The sequence below is a fragment of the Cariama cristata genome, unplaced genomic scaffold (genome assembly GCF_000690535.1).
Source record: "Cariama cristata isolate BGI_N322 unplaced genomic scaffold, ASM69053v1 scaffold6619, whole genome shotgun sequence".
In the NCBI taxonomy this organism is placed as follows: domain Eukaryota; kingdom Metazoa; phylum Chordata; class Aves; order Cariamiformes; family Cariamidae; genus Cariama; species Cariama cristata.
In genome coordinates, this window is record NW_009636309.1 from 19,047 (window position 1) to 39,817 (window position 20,771).

General features: G+C 47.3%; 1 protein-coding gene across 1 annotated transcript in view; it reads right to left on the bottom strand.

Moving 5' to 3' along the window:
- Positions 1–20,771, bottom strand: part of CADPS (Ca++-dependent secretion activator) — a 145,466-nt gene that overhangs the window by 11,947 nt on the left and 112,748 nt on the right. Inside the window, exons 23-26 of the mRNA XM_009707883.1 lie at positions 20,109–20,183; positions 18,711–18,794; positions 13,796–13,828; positions 10,599–10,706 (exon numbers count right to left, since the gene is read on the bottom strand). Of these exons, the coding sequence (XP_009706185.1) occupies positions 10,599–10,706; positions 13,796–13,828; positions 18,711–18,794; positions 20,109–20,183 (300 nt within the window). The remainder of the gene's footprint in view (positions 1–10,598; positions 10,707–13,795; positions 13,829–18,710; positions 18,795–20,108; positions 20,184–20,771) is intronic.

Genomic DNA, 20,771 nt, shown 5'->3' on the forward strand with positions numbered 1-20,771 from the left:
CCAATTCACACACTTTGGAAAGTATCTTCTTTTTCAGAAAATAAATCTAAGTTTGAGTAACAGATTGCAGTGTGCTAATTTAACTTCTCTGCAGGGTCTTCGCCTTGGTATGTTCAGAAACGGAGCACACAAATTGGAACTATTTGGGATACGTGAACTCTTTGTCAAACTCCGGACTCTGCGCTTGCACCTCGCCCGTACGAGCAAATCCTCCACCAGCCGTGCTCGGCAGGGCTCTGCCTATGCCTGGGCAAGCGGTCCTTACAAGAGGCAACATGACCCTCATTTTCTGAATTAAACCTCCCTATTAAACTCTACATTAAATTCTAGAGATCTAGTAAAGCGCTAACAATTTAATAAACCCCCCTGAAACCCAGGGTCTTTTTTTTTTTTAGTAAAATTTATGACTATATTCTATTAAAGCCTCATGAATCTGTCTGGAGTCTCCCAGGTCACACTCACACTGTGCTATTACTGAAATAAACGGCTGCACTGTTTTTTCCTGGGATTTTTTATATCGCTATAATGCTATCACTGCAAGTACACACAGCGTATTCTTCAACATCCACCCCACTGCTCTGATTTCTGGATGCCTTTTACTCTGTTTTATATTCCTTAACTATGAAATTTTATTCACATTGACAACGTAGCTATATGAGGAAGTTACAAAGTCAAAGGGGCTCAATATTAAAATAATTTGTACTATTATTTAATAAAGTCACGGTCCCAGCGTTGCCTAATGGGGTTAAGCCGCTAGCCAGAGCAACTCATCATCTGTCTAGGATGCAAATGGCATCACCGAATTGCATTATGTTCCCCCCCCCCGCTTCTCTTCCCAAAAATAAACCACAAAAATACTTTGAATCGCATAAGAGCTCTGCCTTCGAACAGGGAAGAGAATTCAGAATGAAAGCTGAAACGCAGACCGAGGCGCATTGAAGTGCCGCACGCTTTTTGCAGTACATATGGTACCTGAGATCACCCACTGTTTGGGGATCTCAGCAACGGGGTGCGCTCAGGCTGGCGTTTCACCCTTAATTGGTTTGAAGTTGGACCCGACGGGGCTCGGCAGGAGGGTGTTAATGGGAGGGAGGCACGGGACTCCTTTTCTGCCCATGCTGGTGGGATTGCACAAATTCCCCGCTCGCCAAAGGACCACAACTCATTCTGCGCGTTCCTCGCTGCAAATTTCTCTCCGCTCTTAACCCCAAATCATTTTATTACTTTTCAGAAAGGACAAGGAGGATCAACATCTTTTGTGCCAGTGGGGCCAAGGTCCCCAGCAACCAAACATCACCAAGAAGATCATCTCTCTAACTCTCCCGGCTTTCAGTGCTGCACAAAATCAGTTAACGCCTACTCGTGTTTTGTGCAGCTGCAACTCCACACGCCATGGTGGGCGCAGGTTTGTTTACTCCAACCCTCGGTGGCTTTGCAGGCAATCCATGCGCTCTCATCATGCAAGCAAAGGTTTTCCACGTCAGGTATACAGCCAGAAAGGGACCTGCAGAGGGTACTGCTCCTTCACCGGAGGAGGAACAACTCTGCTGCTGGGGGTATGGTGTCTTATACTCATTCAGGTGTTCCCAAGCTGTACATCAAGGTGGTCTACACTGCTAGCCAGTGCCAAAGTCTCTGCCTAGGCAAGGGCCACATACTCACATCCCTGGCAGAGGTGATGGGCCACAGGCAGGACATGTCAGTGACTCCCTGAGCTTTCTCCCCTGGGGAGGATCTCATTGAAAGAGCTACTGGAGCTACTGTTGGCTCACCTCCTCCTACAGCTGGGGATGCCCTGGTCCCAGCACACTGGGGTTTGCTCACAGCAAACCCCTACGCCAGCCTGCGCGCTGACCATCTCTGAATAAAGCCCAGCCATGTGCTGCTCCCTTTGCTCTAGGGAGGGCAAGCCCCTCGAGCAGCGTGCTGGTCAGGGCTGGATGGAGGGTGGCAGGCAGAGAAAACCACAAGGGAGACCTGCATGGAAACAGCTATTTATCTAAGGCAGGGTGCAGGGGGTGATGTGATAGCCGATGCTCACGGTGAGCCAGGAAGGAAGCCCGCTGGCACTGGTCCTGGCAGCACCTCTAACTTCTCTCTCATCCACAGTGTCCTCAAACCAGGGACACTTCATGCTTAAACCTGTAGGTTTGCAGGCCGAGAGCCTCCGTGGGTGCCTCCTTTCCTCTCTGGGACAGGACAGCCCCAATCCTCGGGCACCGCACTATACATTTGCAGAAAATGCTGCCTTTCAGATAATAGGTAAAGCCTGTCCCGGCTACGTGCACCCCTGAGCTGGAAGGCCCTGCCTTTACAGGTTGTGCTGGCATGCAGCATCCCATGAACCTGCATGCAGGGGACTGAGCTCTTAACGGGGCCCTGGGTACCGTCAGGTTGGCTCTGGGTGCTGGACCCTCTCTCCCTTCCCTAGATACAGCTCAGCAAAGTGCACAGCGCTTGCTGGCAACTGTCAAATAAAACCCAAAAAAACCCTGCTGCTTTGCAGGATTTTGCAGACCTTGGTTTTCCTAAATGAAAGAGCTTTTGCATAAAAAAATATAAAGGCGCACACACACACACACACACACAACCACTTCTGTATGGGTGCTTTTTCTCAAATACTTTTTTTAACCTATAAAATATTCTCTGCTTGTTTCCATTTTTCAAAAAAGAAATGAAGTTGACATGTTAAAATCTGAGTTTCTATATAAAGCAGCTTAGTAAAACACAATATCCACACAATGTGCTGCTATTTTTCTGTCCCGATTCCAGGCCCCTGTTAGCACAAGGCAGTGATGGTATAACTGGATGCAAAGTTGCTCGATAAGATGCAATACAGTAATGCATGCTTTGGAATACTTCAATTATACTTGTTATTGGATTGAATTGAAAGCTGTCACGAAGCGGGACTTGATAAACTTTAGCTGGCTCTTTTATAGCCTGCAAATTCCAAAAAAGTAGCTAGAGGCTGCCTGAGTATCTCGGTCCTGAGCGTGGGAGGGAGCAGCTCTCCTGGTATCGTTCCTGGGGTTACACACCAGAGACAACGCACTCCCTGCCCCAGTCCTGCTAAGCATTTTTGAATGCTGATATCATACATCCAGGGCGAGATTTAAAGGAGCACCGGGAAAGGAAAGAGCCGCAGATCAAGAGAAACGAAGTGACCTGGGACGGCTAATCTCACATGCACCGCTGGCTGGCGCGGGCAACGGCAGCGATTGTGTGGGGCTGGATTGCAGGGGGAGGAAAGGAAAAGAGGGATTGAAGGCGCTGCTGGAAATCAGACAATTTGTCATTGTCCGCGCAGGGGCCGTTGGCTCACCCCTGTGTGCACCGTGAGTTTCTTTGGGCAAAAGCCCTTTGCACAGCCCGGAGGGAGGGAGCAAACCTGCTGGCAGCGGGGGGCTTGGCCCCACGGCAGCCATGCCCTGGTGGGATGGGGGGCTCAGCCCTGCACATCTGCGTGCACCGGGATGTCCCGGCCCTTCCCACGCTCCTCACACCCCCAGACTCAGCCGGCACCCGCGTGGGTTGGGGCTCACGGGGAATGCCAGCACCTTCAGGCTCTCCTTCCTGGCGACCCACAAGACTGGAGCTCCAATTAGCTAAGGCCTCTTAAACGAAGCTGGAAGGCAGCTTCAGCTCAGAGCGTACCATGTAACTCGTACGCAGTTACAAATGTGCACAGACAGCTCCCGGTCAGGGAGCAGAGAGGCTGCTCGGGAAAGGGCTCTTTCTGGATTTAGGATGCCTTGCTGCCTGCAATACAGCACGATGGCACCTCTGCCCCCAAACCTACCTTGGCTACTCACGTCTACCAGGAAATAAATGATCTTACACTCAGTGCCAGCCCTAAAACAAAAACCTCCAACGCGCAAAAGCACTGTGCGGATGATGTTAGCAAGCCTATGCTGACCTTAACGTAACAGAGCAATCAGTCTGCCTTCTTAGAATGATTAATGGAAAATCTCCTCTGGAAAAGAAATCAAATTAACTGTCTTCAACCAAATGTCTACTGGAACACAAAAAGCTGTTCTGATAAAGACATTTAGGAGGGAAAAAAAAAAACACCCTTACGAGCATGTAAAATCCAGTGACAGATCTAGGACTTATTTTATTAAGACTCTCCCTAAAATAAATTAAATGGAGCCTACTTAAATGAGCGCTTCAGGAAAGAAGCCTTGCTAAGGGGACTGCAGGAGAGGCAGGAGGTCACGCGCGAGTGCACCCTTGCTGCCGTGTGAAGCTCACGTATGGGAGTATAAAAGGACGAGGGTTGGTGCCGAGGAGCGGTGTCCACGCTAAGCTCCTCTCCTCGCTCCCGTGTGGCTCCGAGAGGGCACGTGGGAAGAAAAAGAGGCTGCAGAAGGACGGTGCACGCTGTGCCTGGTCAGGACGAAGAGAATCTGTCCCCTCCTAGAAGACAGATGGACAATTGCCATCACAATTTTATTTTTTTTTCCCAGCAAAGGTCCCTGCAGTGGGACTGACTCTTGGTCCGAGTCCTGCCGAGTCAGCCCAGGCTTGCGGCAGCCTCTGCAGCGAAAGCTGCGCTGCTCCGGCTCCTCCAAAGATGCACGGGGAGAAAAAAAAGCAAGCTGCACTTCCTTGAGATCAATCTGCCTAATTGTCTTCATTTCACAACTCACTCGGGAAGGGGAGGAGAGGGGGGGAAAAAAAAAAAGCAAAAAACAACGCAGAAGAAATAGCTCAGTGGAGGCCATATCAGGATGGGAGTGGGAGAGAGTTAGTGCCCTAATGAGCAGTCTAGCTGCGTAGGAGGGAAACAGGTTGTTGTCTGTCTAAAAGAAAGCGGTGAGTGCGGCTGCAAGCAGATATTAGATGGGAGCCCGGCGCACAGTCTGATATCCGTTCTTCCCCTGATCCTGCAACCCGTCCTCCTGTGAGTAATTCTAACTCACAGTGAGTAGCTCCACTGACTCACGACCAGGCTCTTAGGTTTGAGGAGGGGAAGGAGAAGGGAGGGTGAGAAAGGCTCTCTTTTGGCATTTGATTGTGCTGTGCAAGGTTTAGTCTCTAGCAAGAAATGCCATGATCCTGCAAGCACGCCTTGAAGGAGCTGCCAAAATTCAAGTGGGTAACCCCGCTGAAGGCAAAAGCTTTGATTTTAAGAATAAGCCAATGCTTAAGTGTCTGCAGAGGACTTGCTGAATTAACTGATCTAGCTGTCAATCTGTGTTTTGTAACTTTTCCATATACTCAGGTGTGATATCAGGTTCCACATCAGTAGGTACTGAAACATATGCTGTGGATCCTCCAGTAAACCAGTGAGAAGTCCTCCGTCAGGTTCCTGGAAATGTGTATAGGGATGTTGCTGAAGTCTGAGACTCGCACAGTGCCCTGCATCCTTCTTACTCAATATCTCTGATATTCAGAAGTCAGTGACCAGCCAGGGCAGCCACCTTTGGAAACACGAGGACAGTCCGGAGCTATGTCCTCAGGCCTGGCACTCCTGCTGAGCTGGGGAAAGGACACGAAAATCCACCAGCTGCAACATCAGCCTTGGGATAGCGCTGGGGCTTCCTAAAAACCCAACTGAGCGAAGTCTGAGGGACAGGACCTGGTGCTAGAGCCCCAGCCAAGGGCTTGTGCCTCCCCAAAGGCGGTGGGAGGGAGACGCTGGCTCCTCTAACAGTTGGGCCATGGCTTCTCCTTTGCTGCTGGGAGAGGACCTGGAGTGACTGTCCTTCTGCACTGAGGCTGGCAAAGGGCAGAACAAACCCCCGGTCTCTCCCAACGACCCCCGCTACGCCTGCCCAGACCCCATCCATCCCACCCTGCCATCAAGACCAAAAAAAACAAACCCGCCTCCGTCTTGCAGAGACGAATGGGCTTGCTTTCTCGTTTCAGGAGAAAATACTCCGTCTGGTATCCCGGCTGTGACACAGACCTTCGAGGAAGCCGAACATACACAGTGACAGTGAAGTGGTAAAACTGCCTTCTGCAAAAAGCACCGTGACTACCATCGCCTCAGCGGGCTGTATCACTGCGTGATTAAGTTCTTACCAGACTTTTTGGTAAAGGCAACCTTCCTGATCTGATAACTGCCAAGGACAAGCCAAATACGCAGGGTCAATCTATGCACATTTAATCCTCAGAAGGCAGATTAAGTGTATAATTGACCCATATAATCCATGTATCATCTCCAGTGAAATGTTTTCTATGTCCGGTTTAGGCAGACATGAGGCCCATAAGAAAGCGATCAGAGACACAGTATTACCATTGCAGTGGATTTCATCAAAGTTAGAGATGGCTTTTTAATCACTGATCTCAAAGACTGCTAGATTTAAGCAGATGAACTAGCACTAAGCACATCTGTTTTAATCCTTATCTTCTACTCAGGCTGGTGTCTTCAAGAAGTACAAGGAGGAAAAAAATAAATTAATTTTTTTTAGGTCCTTGCAATCTTAGGAGCTTCTCTTGGTGTTTTGATCTCTCATATCAAAAGCATGTTTTTGTTTTTTTCGGTAAGATATTGAATTAATCATCAGAGAGAAAAATGCCATCTGCGCTATTTAGAGACTGCATCAGGATGCTGGAATTCGCAGGATCTCAGGGAGCTCACTCGACGTTCAGTAGCCTTTTGTGTACATGCTACTCGCCCGCGGCTGGGGAGGAAAAATTCTCGCTATGTTTTACATTAGTGTTTACCAATTTATGAGGAAGAAAGGCTGGCATTCACACTATCTACTAGTCAGTCATAGACTTCCCGGATTACATATGTTCTGATGGGTTGAAACCTATACTGTGAGGCTCTAAGGGTGAGTGTAAAGATACACACACGTACACACATGTATAAATAACTTCCACCAAAGGGCACAACCCTTACAAGTAAAACTCCCACTGCTTTCAGACAAAATTACGGATGTATAAACTCTGATCCTAGGAAATTCTGAGTGTCCCGAGCCAAAGGTACCTGAATTTTGCAGGATTAGGCTGAAGACTCAAGACCACTCTGAAGATATTTTCCCATGTTTAAGATACACCCGCCTGCCTCTGCCTCATTGTTCCTCTAAACAGTCACATTCTGCATGTCAACTCTCCCCCCTTTCTGGGGAAAAAGTGACAAAATTTTACTTTCTATCAGGCACTACATGGAGTTTGCAATCCTGTGTTGCATGCAAAGTACCACAGCAGTTTAAATCCCAAAGCACCCAGCCATGCACAGGAACGCAAGGAACGGATGCTACGATGCTATTCTGAAACTCTTCTGTTACCACTGCTCTCTACCAATGGGCCTTATTACAGTGTTTTAGCTTTAAATGTTATCAAATTAGTGAGCCAGGCCAAGTAAATAAGTCATGTTACTCTGCAGTAAACAGCACTGCCAAAAAGCTAGTTAGGTTTTGATTACCAGCAGAACTCCACGATCAATCTGTTCGTTCATTGATCCCAAGAAGACAGATTTTTAAAATTAAGATGACTCCATTTCGGGGGGGAGGGGGGGGGAACCAACAAAACTGACTAATTTGCAGAACTAAGAGGAGTAACACGCAGACCACACAGAAATATTACAACAATCTTCTGCAAACACCAGCATCTCCCAAAAAGCACAGCCCTGTTCTGCAGGTGTGAGCAGGGCACGCCATGCAGGGGAAGAGAGATGGCTTCTGAGCTAAGAAATCACGGCAAATGCCAAAAAAGGACATATTAACCCCGCTTCTGTTGTAAGATGGCCTAATGCACCCTCCAGCCTCTGCTCCTGGGAGCAAACAAAGGAGAAATGAATAAAAACGCTGGGCAGGACTGTGGAGAAATGTGGGAATTAGGAATATCCCAGGAGCTGCAAATCCCACCGAACGTGTGATAGGCAACCGTGCACTGTGCACCTCTGCTCTTGCACTACTGACGACTGCACAGAAAGGAGATTTAGCCCTATATTGCGAGTGTCTCTAACGCGATCCCACTGAGAGCAGAGAACATGCCTGCAGGCAGATCTCAGCTGTTTACCTGCCACTGCTGCACGCATTACCGCATAACACCCTAAAACTGGACTAAGCTTTTGGTTGGGGTAAGGCAGCATGGCTGCACTAAGCCAGCAGAGGAACCAGCCTCGAAAGTGTTAATAATCTCATTGCCTGGAGAAACTCTGCAGCTAAGAGGATTGCTCCTCTGCCACACTGGGGGAAGCGAGAACAAAATCAGGTCCAAGTCTAATGCAGCATCATAAATACCAATTTTGATTATTCCTCTTCTCTTTCTTATTAAAAAGGTAGCTAGCACCTAAAATGTCCTTGGAAAATACAACCGTCAGTGCAGAGACCAAAGGAGCTTAAAGACCCCATGGCCATGCTGCTTGGCTGCGTTAGGTGAGGGAGGCAAAGGGCTGCAGGGCCGTGGCTGAGCTCCGGACAATGGAGTGAAGCTTTCACTCCTGTCCTTACCGAAACGTAGGTGAACACAGCACCAATTTAAATGGGGTCTGGGCCCAGGTGACCCCCACATACTCATAAACCTTGCTGCTACTGACCCACCAGCAGCACCTCAGCTATGCTGAGAGCTGACCTCAGGAGAAACCAGCTCCTTCAGCTGCAACCTGGCAGAGACGATACACGACTGCTCAAAACATAATTCCAGTTTTTGGGTGGCTAGGGCTCGGCGCATCCCCCTCCCGCCTTGCGAACCAAGGGCCCCGCAGCTCGCCCCGCTCACGGGCGCACACTCACGTACACAAGACAACGTGCGAAGATGCCAGCAGCATCAGGTCCCAACGCCGCCCTGATGGAGCAGGGAACAGGAATGGGAATGGGAACGGGAAGAGCTCCCACACGCTGTGGCTCCCGCCTGCAGCCAACGTGGGTCAAAACAGGCAGAGCAGTGTAAAAACCCTATTGATTATTTTATCCTGCATGGACCAGGGGGACTTGAGGGAAGCAGGGGGGGAAAGAAAGGTTTTGCACTTTTTGCTTTCCACCAAGGTAGCTGCTCTTTTTTTTTTTTCATGTCAACTGTTAATTTGTTTAAAATATGGTTTGGTAAAACTAAGTACGAGTGGATCAAACTGAAATCAATATTTGTGCTAATTACAGCCTTTTGAAAATTGGAAATAAAGGCCCAAAGGGTACAAACACACCAACTGTGAATCATAGGGAAAGGATGAGGGAAAAGACAGTGTGGGCATTGAAAAGAACAGTCCAGATGAGCTCTGGAAATTTAACTGCTCATGGAATAAATTTCAACACAAACGAGCAATGCACTCGCAGGCCCGCTGCAGATGGAAGCGACAGTCTTTTGTTTTATGTTTTGTTTTTTCTCCCCGTGCCTGCTTGATGGGTGATTTGCGTCTGGTGCTCTGCGCTGCAAACTCTCCCCGGAGCGAGCACGCACGGCGCCCGGAGGAGGCACTGATGTGCTCCGTGCATGAATGAGGCATTCTCAGTGGATATGGGTCATGCTAGTAGATGTACACAGTAAGATTATTTGACTCTAATTCATGCCACTTGATATAATGTGATAAAACATTTGACATGAGAGATAAGTTCCATTTTAATCCGATAAGGTACGGGGGAAAGAAAGAGTGGGAATTGTAAAGGAGGAAGAGGTTTCTAAGGGACAGGTAATGCGCAGAAAGAGAGGTATCGAGTGAAGGAGGAGGTTGATTGGGAAAAAAAGCAGCTTTCCCTGCACACCGAGGAAGCAAATGAGCAAGTAAAGAAAGCGAGGAAGGTTGTTACAGTTCCAGAGCTGGGAGACTGAGAAATGGCACTGCTGAAAGATGAGAGGAAGGAAAGTAGGAACAGAAGCTGCTTCAAACAGAAATTGATATATGGACAAATACCCTAAAGGAGACTGAAACACTAATGCTACAGGCTGGCTGTCAACAGAAAACCTTCGCTATAGAACAGCTACGAGGACAGAAAGGCTGTAACGCAACAAGAGCAACAGAAACAGAGATACCAGTTAACATGCATCCAAATCCAAAACAAATGGGCATCACAGGTCACTGTTCTCTTACAGTCCAATGAATTTATCTTGTGCAACAGAAAAATAGCTCTGAACATCTGGGTCAGTTCCTACCACGCCATCTTCACCAAGGAGACCATGTCTCAACTTTACCTTTGGTGTCAGACACCACGACATGGTCCTCCTGAAAGACGTAAGTCCATTCCTAATCAGCTCTGGTTTGGTTAGCTTATAAAATTAAAATTTAGTACACTTAATTTGCTGTCAGTTTTGGAGTGCCTGTCAATGAAACACACTGCAAAATGTGCAGAAGAGATGGCCCTTAGCAAACGCATGTGCCAAAAACCCAGCTCAAATTTTAACAGTGAGAACAATGACCAAGATGTTCTGTTACAGAGAGTTTTTCCACAAGCTTAAACATAGTAAAGGGCTCTCTTAGAAGATGCTGTTCCCTTAAAATCCACGCACAGACAGACCAAGACACAGTAGACTAGAGATTTAAAGCAGGCAGAGAGCAGATACGAGCCTTAGTCAGAAAGAAAGGAAAGATTTATTTATTTTTTAAAGCTATAACCAATAAATTTTCTCAAAATGTGACTTATCCTCCTGTCTTATTTTGTCACATTTTGGGTCTCTCCTGCTTGGTGTCCAAGGAGGAGAAGGCATTTACTTACATCAAATAACCTTTCTATATACATCTCCTCATTGACCTTATCACGCAGGACATCCTGAGAGTGGCGGACAAATGTCACATAGGCATCAGCAACATCCATCCCTGGCTTCTGCATGGAGGAGAGAAGAAAAAAAAAAGAGAGAGAGAGAGAGAGAGAGAGAGAAAACCATGAATAGCGGCGCAGGGGGCAAGTCCTCTGTGTAGCCTCGTCGCTGCTTTTCCTTCTCTTCCATCTCCTGCTGCCCTCCTCCAGTTCGCCCTTTCCTTACCTGATGGACACCAAGTCCCGCTGCTTTGTGCCCCGTGCCCAGCAAAATACTGTGTGCATCACAAGGTCATGCAAAGACACTTGCTCTTTCTCTCCTTTTGCCTAGAGTGAAGCCTGTCAGAGTAATAAAGCTCTTCCTCGACGTACTGATGCCAGGAAGTTGCCTTGCTACTTTTGGTGCTGTTGACCTAATGAATGAACCATCAAGCTGGGCTGGGGATTTGTTGTATTCTTGAGTCATCTTCTCTATGCAAGCTCCCTGTTTTCTGAACGTAGCAAGCTAACAGCCAGAGCTGGTTCTTCTTCTGCGGTGTGAGGATGCCTGCAGTAAGCAGCTGGCATTGCAGAAGGCATCCCAAAATCACCTTTCTTTTTGTGTTTAGACCCCTGACTTTAGCTCACATTTAGTGCTGCTCTTAAGAGTAAATTGGGTAAATGGTAACTCAGGTAATGTATGTCTACATGAATGTTTAAGCCACTGCTAAACTGCAGGAAGCCTGCCTGTGCTGTCACGTCTCTACAGTTCTCTGTAGAATTTAACTGATTTTAAAGAGTAACCTACAAGTGTGCAAGATTTTGGAGATAACAGCATTTCTTTAAAGAAAATGGAACCTGAAGCAGGTGGATGGGAAAATACTTTAAAAAAAAAAATCCTGTTTGAGTTCACATTGCCTGGTATATCGCAATCAAACTTACCTCAAAGGAAACCCATTAAAATACTGTAACACGAGTCATTACAAGAACTGCCACAAAATCTTAAATTTCCATGGCACATTGTAAGTTTGTTAATAACTAGTGTCATTAGTTTCCATTACTGTGATTTACCTCAGATCACAGAGTATCGTTTCTCTGCAAGATACGATTGTCAGCCGCTGTAAATTGAAGTTAGTTAACACATCTGTGTAATTTCCAGGGTGAAAATGAGGACAGTTTGGAAAGCAGTAGGAAAGGAGTTTTTTAATACAAAGAGAACAATTATCAAGCAAAGGGCCAGTGCTTGGCCCTCGGGAAGCCAGTAACATTTCTTAACACCTACTGCAACAATGACAAGGTATTAATTTGAAAAACAATGAGGACAACACAAATGTGGCAGTAGTCAAGTGTTACACTTTCAAGCAATTTTCAGTACGCTGATCGTGCCCATTTCAAGGTGGCATTAAACGGATTGGTTTGTACCCAGACAATTGCAACCGTGTTTGCAGAATTAGATTTGACCAACGGTTTCCTGTTCAACACCATGATTTTCCCTCTGTCTTCTAGTCAAACAGGTTTTATCTTCTCCTTCCCCTGGAAAGGCAGTGGCCCACGGACCATGGGGTGGCCTCTTGCAAAGGTCTGCGACCTGTGCGGGGCTGGTGGTTGCCTTCATTAAAAATGTTGAGGCTGTTAAGGAAGCTGTTGTAACGTGGCTTCATTTCCAGGGAGAGGTGGGGAAACAACCAAAAAATAACCCAGATGAATGATTTCTGCTGTATTTCACACAAAGAACAGAGGGCCTGAGTGGCTCCGAGGATGGGAGCAGACCCTGCTCCTCCTGCTGCGGACGTCCCAAGGGTGTCCCAGGTACAATGCTTTTGGAAAAGCTTGGAAGAGTTATATAGCATTTTACTGAGACCACTTCCCTGGAGATGCTTTACTTTCCAGGAATAAAGAGGCCTCAGAGAAGGCCACACTTTGCCCTGGGATTTACTTAAAGTAACTGTTCTATGCCCAAATTCCTGATGACTAAATATTTAAGATGCGCTCAAACAACTAAGAATTTCAACTGAAGGATCTCCACATTTTTAGGGCTAGAAATGAATTCTGAGTCTCTCTTCTTAATGCTCTTGTTTCTATTACTCCAAGACAACAGGATGGCAATCTCTGCATTGGGTTATTTTAAACCAAACTCTTACTGTTCAACAGTTTGTCTTTTCCATGCTGGGTTCAAGATACCGTAACTTGATAGGCAAGGTTTATCTTGGGCTAAAGGGATGGAAACACCGAATGCAGATGACGCAGTCCAAGATGTCTGATAAATTTATCACGTTGTCATGTGAGAGCATGTAGAGCAACCGCATCCACATTAAATGTACATATATACATTAAACATACAGGTCATCAAACTCAACTGAGTTATTCTTGATTTACACTGTCCAGTCTAACTGGATGCAGGAACTGGTGTGGTACATTAAGATCTACTCTTCTTTCATTTGTAATTGCTCAGGATCTTTCTGCCTGTAAATGTTACAGTAACCCCTTATTCCAGCCAATATCCATGTATTACACTTCAACTCAATTTAAATGTAAATTTCTGGCAAGTTAAGTGCTCTGTCTAAGAACGTTAAGGGCTCTTCTCCTTATGAATCAAGGTCTAATTAGAGGAGACGATGTACAGTTTTCCTATACCAATTACAGAAAAATGGAAAAAATTATTTTCATTAACAATTTCCCAAACACATGTTGCTAGCTCATCACCATTTCCCCAAAGTAATAAAAAAGTCATTTTCCAAAAGAGTAAAATAAACCAACAATTAGAAGAACAAAAATAAAATAGATTAGCTAATGTGTTAGATGTGTGTTGGCTCAGTTCTAACATGTCTGGACCTTTTTGTTTGGAAATTATACTGTATTTGTACAAGTCCAAATGAAGAATTAACAGAATGCACTGCTCCCATTTTTTTTCAAATGTGATTCAAGCCAATTGCATAAATATGGTACCTTTTTGACACCATCTGCAAATTATTGCCTAAACAGCCTTATAGGTCTCCATAAGAGGGTAACTGCTCATTATTAATGTCATAGAGATATTCTTTCCAGTTCAAATGTTAGAAGTGTGAAGGCCCATGGTTCAATCTTGGCTGTTAATGCATAACGTGGGTTGCTACACATGCCATAAACCAAAGCACGATGCAAATTACTATGACAGAAGTTGTTTAAATTGTGCTTACGGGTACATCCACGTATTTGGAAGCAGCCTTCACCTGTAAAAGGAACAAGAAGAGAGTTTACACCATCAGTACGTTTTCAGGTCTTTGCTTTTTCTTTAAACACTTGTAAGACCTTCTTCAGCCAAGACCTGGGACAACATGATGCTGAGTGGGGGGAAAAAGGGTGATAAAAACTACATTTCCTGTCTAAAAGAATAGGCAAGGGCGGTATTTTTGTTGTTGTTTTTTTTGAGAGGTAACTTTGCTGCTGCTAAAGCTCTAATAGCAACAGATGATAGTGTGGGAGTTGTGCTTCTCCCTCTACTTCAGCGAGCGGGGGAAGATGGGGTTCGTAAGTAGACATGGTTATTTTCTTCAGAGGCCTCGCTCTCCGCCCGATGCCACGTGTCTCCAAAGGCAGCGTGCGTCTCTCCTGCCAGGAACTGCATCCCAGGGACTGCGGGAGCTCCCCGGGCAGCGGGGCCACGATGGCATGGAGAGGCTGGCAGGCACCTGCACCAAGGCGGCCACAAGAAAGCACCCGAAGGACCTGAATTTTGTCCCCTGCCCATAGTCCTGCTTGCAGCGTGCTTCCCCCAGCTTTGCAAGCTGCAGCCTTGGACATTATTTTCCCCCTTTTTGCTGGCTCTGAGGCTGGCAGGAGCTCGCAGACCATGTTAGGGCAGCGTGCTCAATGCCATGCAACAGAGAAGTGCCCCATAGTTTCCTGTGATTTTTCCCCCATTTTAAAAGATGTTATTTAAGGGAGGGTATCAGAGGGTGGACGCTGCACTCTGTGGTGTCCTCACAAGCCAGCGGGGGCTGCAAGACCCCAAATTTACTTTGTCTCTGGTTTGCCAGGCAACAGGGTGCACATTGCCTGGCACGGGAGGCGGGGCGGTCCCCCAATGTCAGGGCCAACTTTTCCAACTGAGCAGTGCCCAGCTGGCCAGAGAGACCTTTTTCCCACTGTAGCATAAGGCGCCATGTCTAGAAAGAGTACGGCTGGGATTTTCCACAACGCTTCTGCTTTTAATTAGGGTAAGCGTTGCCGGCCATCTTTGTTTGGGTGTAAAAGCTCACCTGCTTTTAAATATTTCTAAAGCTACCATTAAAACAGCCTAAATATAACACGCACACAGTTGCATCTTGGGATGAATAAATTATGTGTCCCGAATGAGAGAATGAATGTATGTGTGAGACAGAATGTGAGAGTGGGTGGAAGCACTCATATGGTGTGTGTGGGGGGTGCATAATTAAGCACAATGAGGCGATACAAAAGACCAGACTGGTGGTAATTGCCGAGGTGAACGCTGCAAGTATTGGCAGCGCCTGGGCTGCCGAGCCGGGGGGCAAGAACAGAGGGAAAGGCAGGAGGAGGGCACCGAGCGCCTGCCACCACAATGCGACCCGGGGTCTGGCTGTCGGAGGGGCTGGAAAGGGACGGGGCACGTCCCAGCAGATGAGTTTATGAAAGAGACAGCAAAATCAGTGCCAAGCCCTCACTCCCAGTGAAGAGCAAATGCTTGTCTCTCCTCTGGGTATCCTGCCGGCTGTCTGGACACCTTGCCTTTTCACTGCATTTATCCTCACAACTTTCTTGGGAGGTAGCGAAGCGTTATCCCTTGCTCCTGCCCAAGGGGAGCGGAGGAGTCCCAGCCTCCGTGCGTGAAGGCAGCTGGAGCCTGGCCAACGGCTGCAGCTCCGGAGGAGCAGGCAGTCACCGCATACCCACACCGGCGTGGAGCAGCCCAAGCTAGCTCCAAGCGAGCTCTTTTGCTGAGCAGCAAAGCTAAACAACCAGGAGCAAAGCTTAGAAACGATGCGGTTCGACAGCCTGCAGAATTCAAGCCGAGGTCCGTGCTCAGGGCTGCCCTGCGCTGTGCACCTGTATCTTCAAATATCACACAGGGCACAAAGTAATGCAGTGACAGCCCAGGAAAGCTGCAATCTGAGCGTGGGTTTAGCAGTCTTAGGTCCAGCTTAGCGCCACTGTCTCAAACTACCTTCTTCTCCAAAGCCAAGCGGCGACAAGAATAACTCAGCTGGCTTCCTGCAACTCCCCCCCCAAAAAAAAAAAACCCTGAGCTTCTTCTCCTGCCCACTCCTCTTTAATCAGAATAATTACTTGTTTTTCTTTAAACTCAGATTTGGCTACATTTAGTGAAATTTCCAAACTGCCGGATGTTGTGTGATTTTTGCTAGGCTGCCATTTTTCACAAAGTATGTGACTTTGCCATGAAACATCTCAGTTTACCATACAAATTTTGCGTAGAACAAAAATAAGATCTTTTACTTCTGTCTCCCTCCGGTAATATGCAGTCTTTAGCTTTAATTACTGTAGGTGTAATTCTCCGCCTACAGAGGTCATCCAGATTAAAGGGAATTTTAGCAGCTGTCATTCCTGTGACTCAGTGGATCTGCACATGCAGACGCCCAGCCAGGGCCTGGGCTGCTGCTGCCGAGATGCACTTAAATGTAGCAACAAACAGAAAAAAAAAAATAAAAGAGTCTGGCCAAATTTAGAAGGGTGTTTTCCTCTCAAAGTGCTCTGCAAGGAGAAGTGGCTAGTGAGAATTTATTAGGACAACAGATGCATTAATTTTATCTTGAATTTCGAGGCAAGAATTGGAAATGAGGATATCCTACTAGGTGATAAAACTGTCTGTCACAAGACCCCCGATTACATGTCACTTGCAGAGCGCCTGGAAAACATGCGATGAAAGAAGTCGGTGGAAGGGGGTGGGAGACTAATGCTTTCTAGAGCTCAGCGGCTTGGACCATCACACTTTGTTGTATTTGTTCAGACAGGGAAAACGTGGGAGGTGGTGCAAGCATGCTGTAACAAGAGAGAGTTTCTCTATTTATCATTGCAAAGACTAAACACAGCAAATCACATTACTACTGCAGGGAAGGGAGATTGTCGAAGCCCAGTGCCAAAGGGGTTGGGGCTGTTCCTCAGCCTCTTCTTGCAGCTGCTGCTGCTCAGTGGCTCCCAGCAAACAAGCGGGCCAAAGCGAGAGATGTCCCTTGCCCGAAAAGGAGCAAACCTGCTCCTCTGCAGTGCACCCAGCCTCCTTGCTGGAGGTGACGGCTCAGCACCTTCTGGGGGACGTGCACACGCTACGTACAGTAACTATTTGGTTGCACATCTCTTCCCGGCTGGAAACTCAGGAAAATGAAGCTATGGGACCAGGTTCAAGGCTGTGGGGCTGTCAGAGTGGGACAGACCATTTTGTTGCTGCTGGGGCAGTTAATTGTCAGTAAGCGTGCAAGGAGCAGCAGAGTGAGGATGCTTGAACCCCATGCACCTACGTGCTGTCTCTTCACGGGCACTCTGAGCCCAAGCACGGCTCAGGGGTTTGCTCAGCCACTGAAGGGAGCAGCACTCGGCAGTGTAAACAGTAGGATGTGGTGGGAGCAGCACAACATCAACCGAGGAACAGCTTGGAATCACTGAGAAGGAAGGGCTGCACATTATACTGTCTACCCGGGCTGATGCTGGTACTTCCGATGCCTGGAAAGCTGCCGCCTCCACATCCTCTGCTGCTGGCACGTGAGCATCTCCTAACCCTCTGCAGCACTGGAAGAAGGGAAGGTACCTACCCCATGCCATCCCCCGCATCTGACTGAGCAGGGCCGAGCACAGCCCCGGGGCTATAATCATGCAGGGGTTATCCTGGGAGAAGAGTTGCACTGCGGGGCAGTGAGCGGGACACCCTCCCTTCCCCCCCTTCTCTGAAGAACAAAGTGCCTCCAGCACACCTGAAAAGTCAGGATGCTTAGTTTGAACCCTGTGGTGGTTTAGCTAAGCTGCCAGACCCTGTGTGCGCACAGCTGTCTGTGAGCAGAATTTCTTGCCTCCACTGGTAAGCCTTCCTACATCCATCTCCGTTTCCAAATGGTTCCTATAAAACTGCCTCAAACTCAGCAAAAAGGACCAAGAGTAGCAAACAACAGACAACTGCAAGTAGCTAAGACAACTCATGAAGGAGCTTTTGGACAGCCTTCCCAGTTTGCAGAGCAGTGCCTTCTGCCTCCTGCCCAGGCTCTGTGAACAAGCGAGTGCAGGACAGGCTGCACATGCAGGCAGTGGGGACGGTGGGTGAAAATGTTCATGCAACTTTCCAAGCAACCCCATGCATTTGGGTGCACATCTGTCTGTGAGTTGAGACAAGAGAAGCCACGCTTGCAGAGAGGCACTCTTGTAAACTTTCTGGCTTGCATTTTCAGAAGACCTTTGGAAATCAACTGCTATGTGTTTGTCCTAAGAAGCTGTCACAACACTTTTCTGCAATACAGTTCAGATAGCTAAACCCTGGCTGGATACTGAGGCCAATTTTGTGCGGATATTGTTCTTGTCCTGTACCTTTCTAGGAAATACATAATGTGACGAGTTGTGGGTTGGTTCTGCAATGTTAGGGAGAAATGTGGCATTAGAGGCACCTTGTGCTGCGTAACCTCATGGCGTTTCCCCAACCTTGTTCTCTTTTAGAAACACAAAGGCACTCCCTAGATCTCTCATTTTCTGTTTTACTACTTAAGAATGTCACTGCTATGGCCAGAAGACTGAGACGAACACACCCATCATGCAAGGCGGCAACGAAGCAACATCTTTAGTTAGGGAAATTGCATGTACAGTGCAATGATTTTTTTCATCTTCATATGCATCCTTAACAGAATAAACTCCACCAACCTGAATGATGACTGGAGCTGGCTTTACTCTGTGCTACAATACAATGATCTATACATCTTGGGTGTTTATGTACTGTATATCTGCATACAGGTTGTTTGTCTATTCATGTGGGGGTTACAGTGTTCAAACATCACAGAATGTCAGAATTATTATGTAGCTGATCTAGTCCTGGGAGAGCAGGAGATTACAACTCAGGAAAAAAAAATAAAAAGAAGAAAGGAAACTATAGTCTGTACTTACAGTAAATGACAGGAAAGAAGAAAACAAAGTTCCTTCATCGTATCTAGACAGTTTGGCCAAGACTCCTTCCAAAATGGTGACAAACTATGAAGACAAAAAATACTGCAATTATTTTTAATAATTGAACAAGGGTGTAAAAATCAGCATTGGCTTCAAAGAAGTCATAGAATCATTATGGTTGGAAGAGACCTCAAAGATCATGATGCCACCATGTCCACTAAACCATGTCTTGAAGTACCACATCTAAACGTTTTTTGAACACCTCCAGGGATGGTGACTCCACCACCTCCCTGGGGAGCCCGTTCCAATGCCTAACAATTCTAACAGTGAAGAAGTTCTTTCTAATGTCCAGCCTGAACCTCCCCTGGCGCAACTTGAGACCATTTCCTCACGTCCTAAAGTCAGTGGAGCTCTCCACATTGCCAAAGGAACGGGTAACCTGTCCCCAGTCACAGCGCGCTGGGGAGTGGGGAGAAAGGAGCATCGCCTTTTGGGTGCTACGTGGTCCACCTCTCGCTGGGTGGGAATCACCCCTCGGTGCCACGGGTGATGCTGGGAACAGGGGGTGGGTGCAGCACGCAGGGAAGCTAGCACAGCCTCTCCGGACGGGGAAGCTGGTGGTTCTTGCTCCCAGTATGCAGTGTCAAGCACGCAGCTAGCTGGGTATTCTTGCAGAAGAATCAAACTGGCATATGTTGGCGGATTATGTTTAAAGGTCTCCACTGTATAATAGGGATGACTTGTTCTCACAAAGTTTGAAACCAGAGGAAAACACACCCCACCATCTTTCTCCCTACGTACCAATTCCCCTCTGTGTTAGCGCAGCACACCAGACCTACACAACAACCCAAGGGAAATGCTGGCAGCTGAGCTAGAGAAGCCGACTCTGATGAAAAACAATTTCCAAACAATTAAACCTGACATTTTGGAATGTATTTCCCACTACTGTCACCTCTAAATTAATTCCTTAGAAGACCATATGGCAATCTCGAACAAGACAAGTTATTTTGTCCACACAACCTTACGTGTAGGAGTGGTGACCACCTCTGCCTGCCACCCCAACGTTTACGCAGCAGCATTTAGCAGTGCCACCCCCTGACTGCAGCTACCCTCAGTGCCGTGGGGTGATGCTGACCACGGGGTGTTACCCCATTAACATGACACCCATTCCTTAAAACCACTTCTGGCCCAGTATGGCAATCCTGCTAGCAGTGTATTACATCTCACGCAGTTCCTAATCATCAAAGAGTCACCATGAAAGGACTGGGAGATGTATGATCTTGCCTGTGAGAAACAAGAAGCCAATTCAACATCTTAATGTGTCACATTTTAATGGAAATGCACATATTAAAAACGCAATGTTAACAGTGAATCATTTCACCTGAAGCCGAAGGTTACCTTTGCCACTAGGAGTGTTATCATTTCTTTGACGGTTTCCTCAATTAGTTCATCTATTTTTGAATGGTACTGGTGCTAAAGAAAAATAAAAGGAGAGGGGGAGGAAAATATTAGCATTGATCACAGGCAAGAGCTCTACGGTTGTCAGCCTCTTCCCTTGGTAAACCACAATATGCAGTATTAAACCAAAGAATTATGCAGCTTATTACCCTGTGCTCCACTACAGTGGCCAGTGATTACTTACGCTTGCAGAAGAGACCTTGGATTCAGGAGAATCGTACATCAGTTTGGGAAGCATGGGCAAACCCTGCCCTCTTCTGTGTGCCCGCAGCTCTGGGAGCCACACGCAGATGTCGGAGGGGAGGCTTTGCCATCCCTGTGAGCACTCCTAGAGACCCTGAAGTCCTTCTGCTTCAGTTCTGCAGGCATTATCCTGTTCATTTTGCACATGGATGGCACCCAACAATGAGATATGCCTGCCACCGCAGCGAAATGGGGAGCCCTTGCCTAGGGCATCGCAAACCACACAGCCCTGGGAAGGGGAGTGGGGAGGATTTGCTGCACCAGGGGAGCTTCCAGTGGGTTGAACCACCCGCAATGATGTTGTACCCTCCCCATCTACTGCAGCAAAGCGCTTGAACCTGTGTTACACGCTGGGTTCAG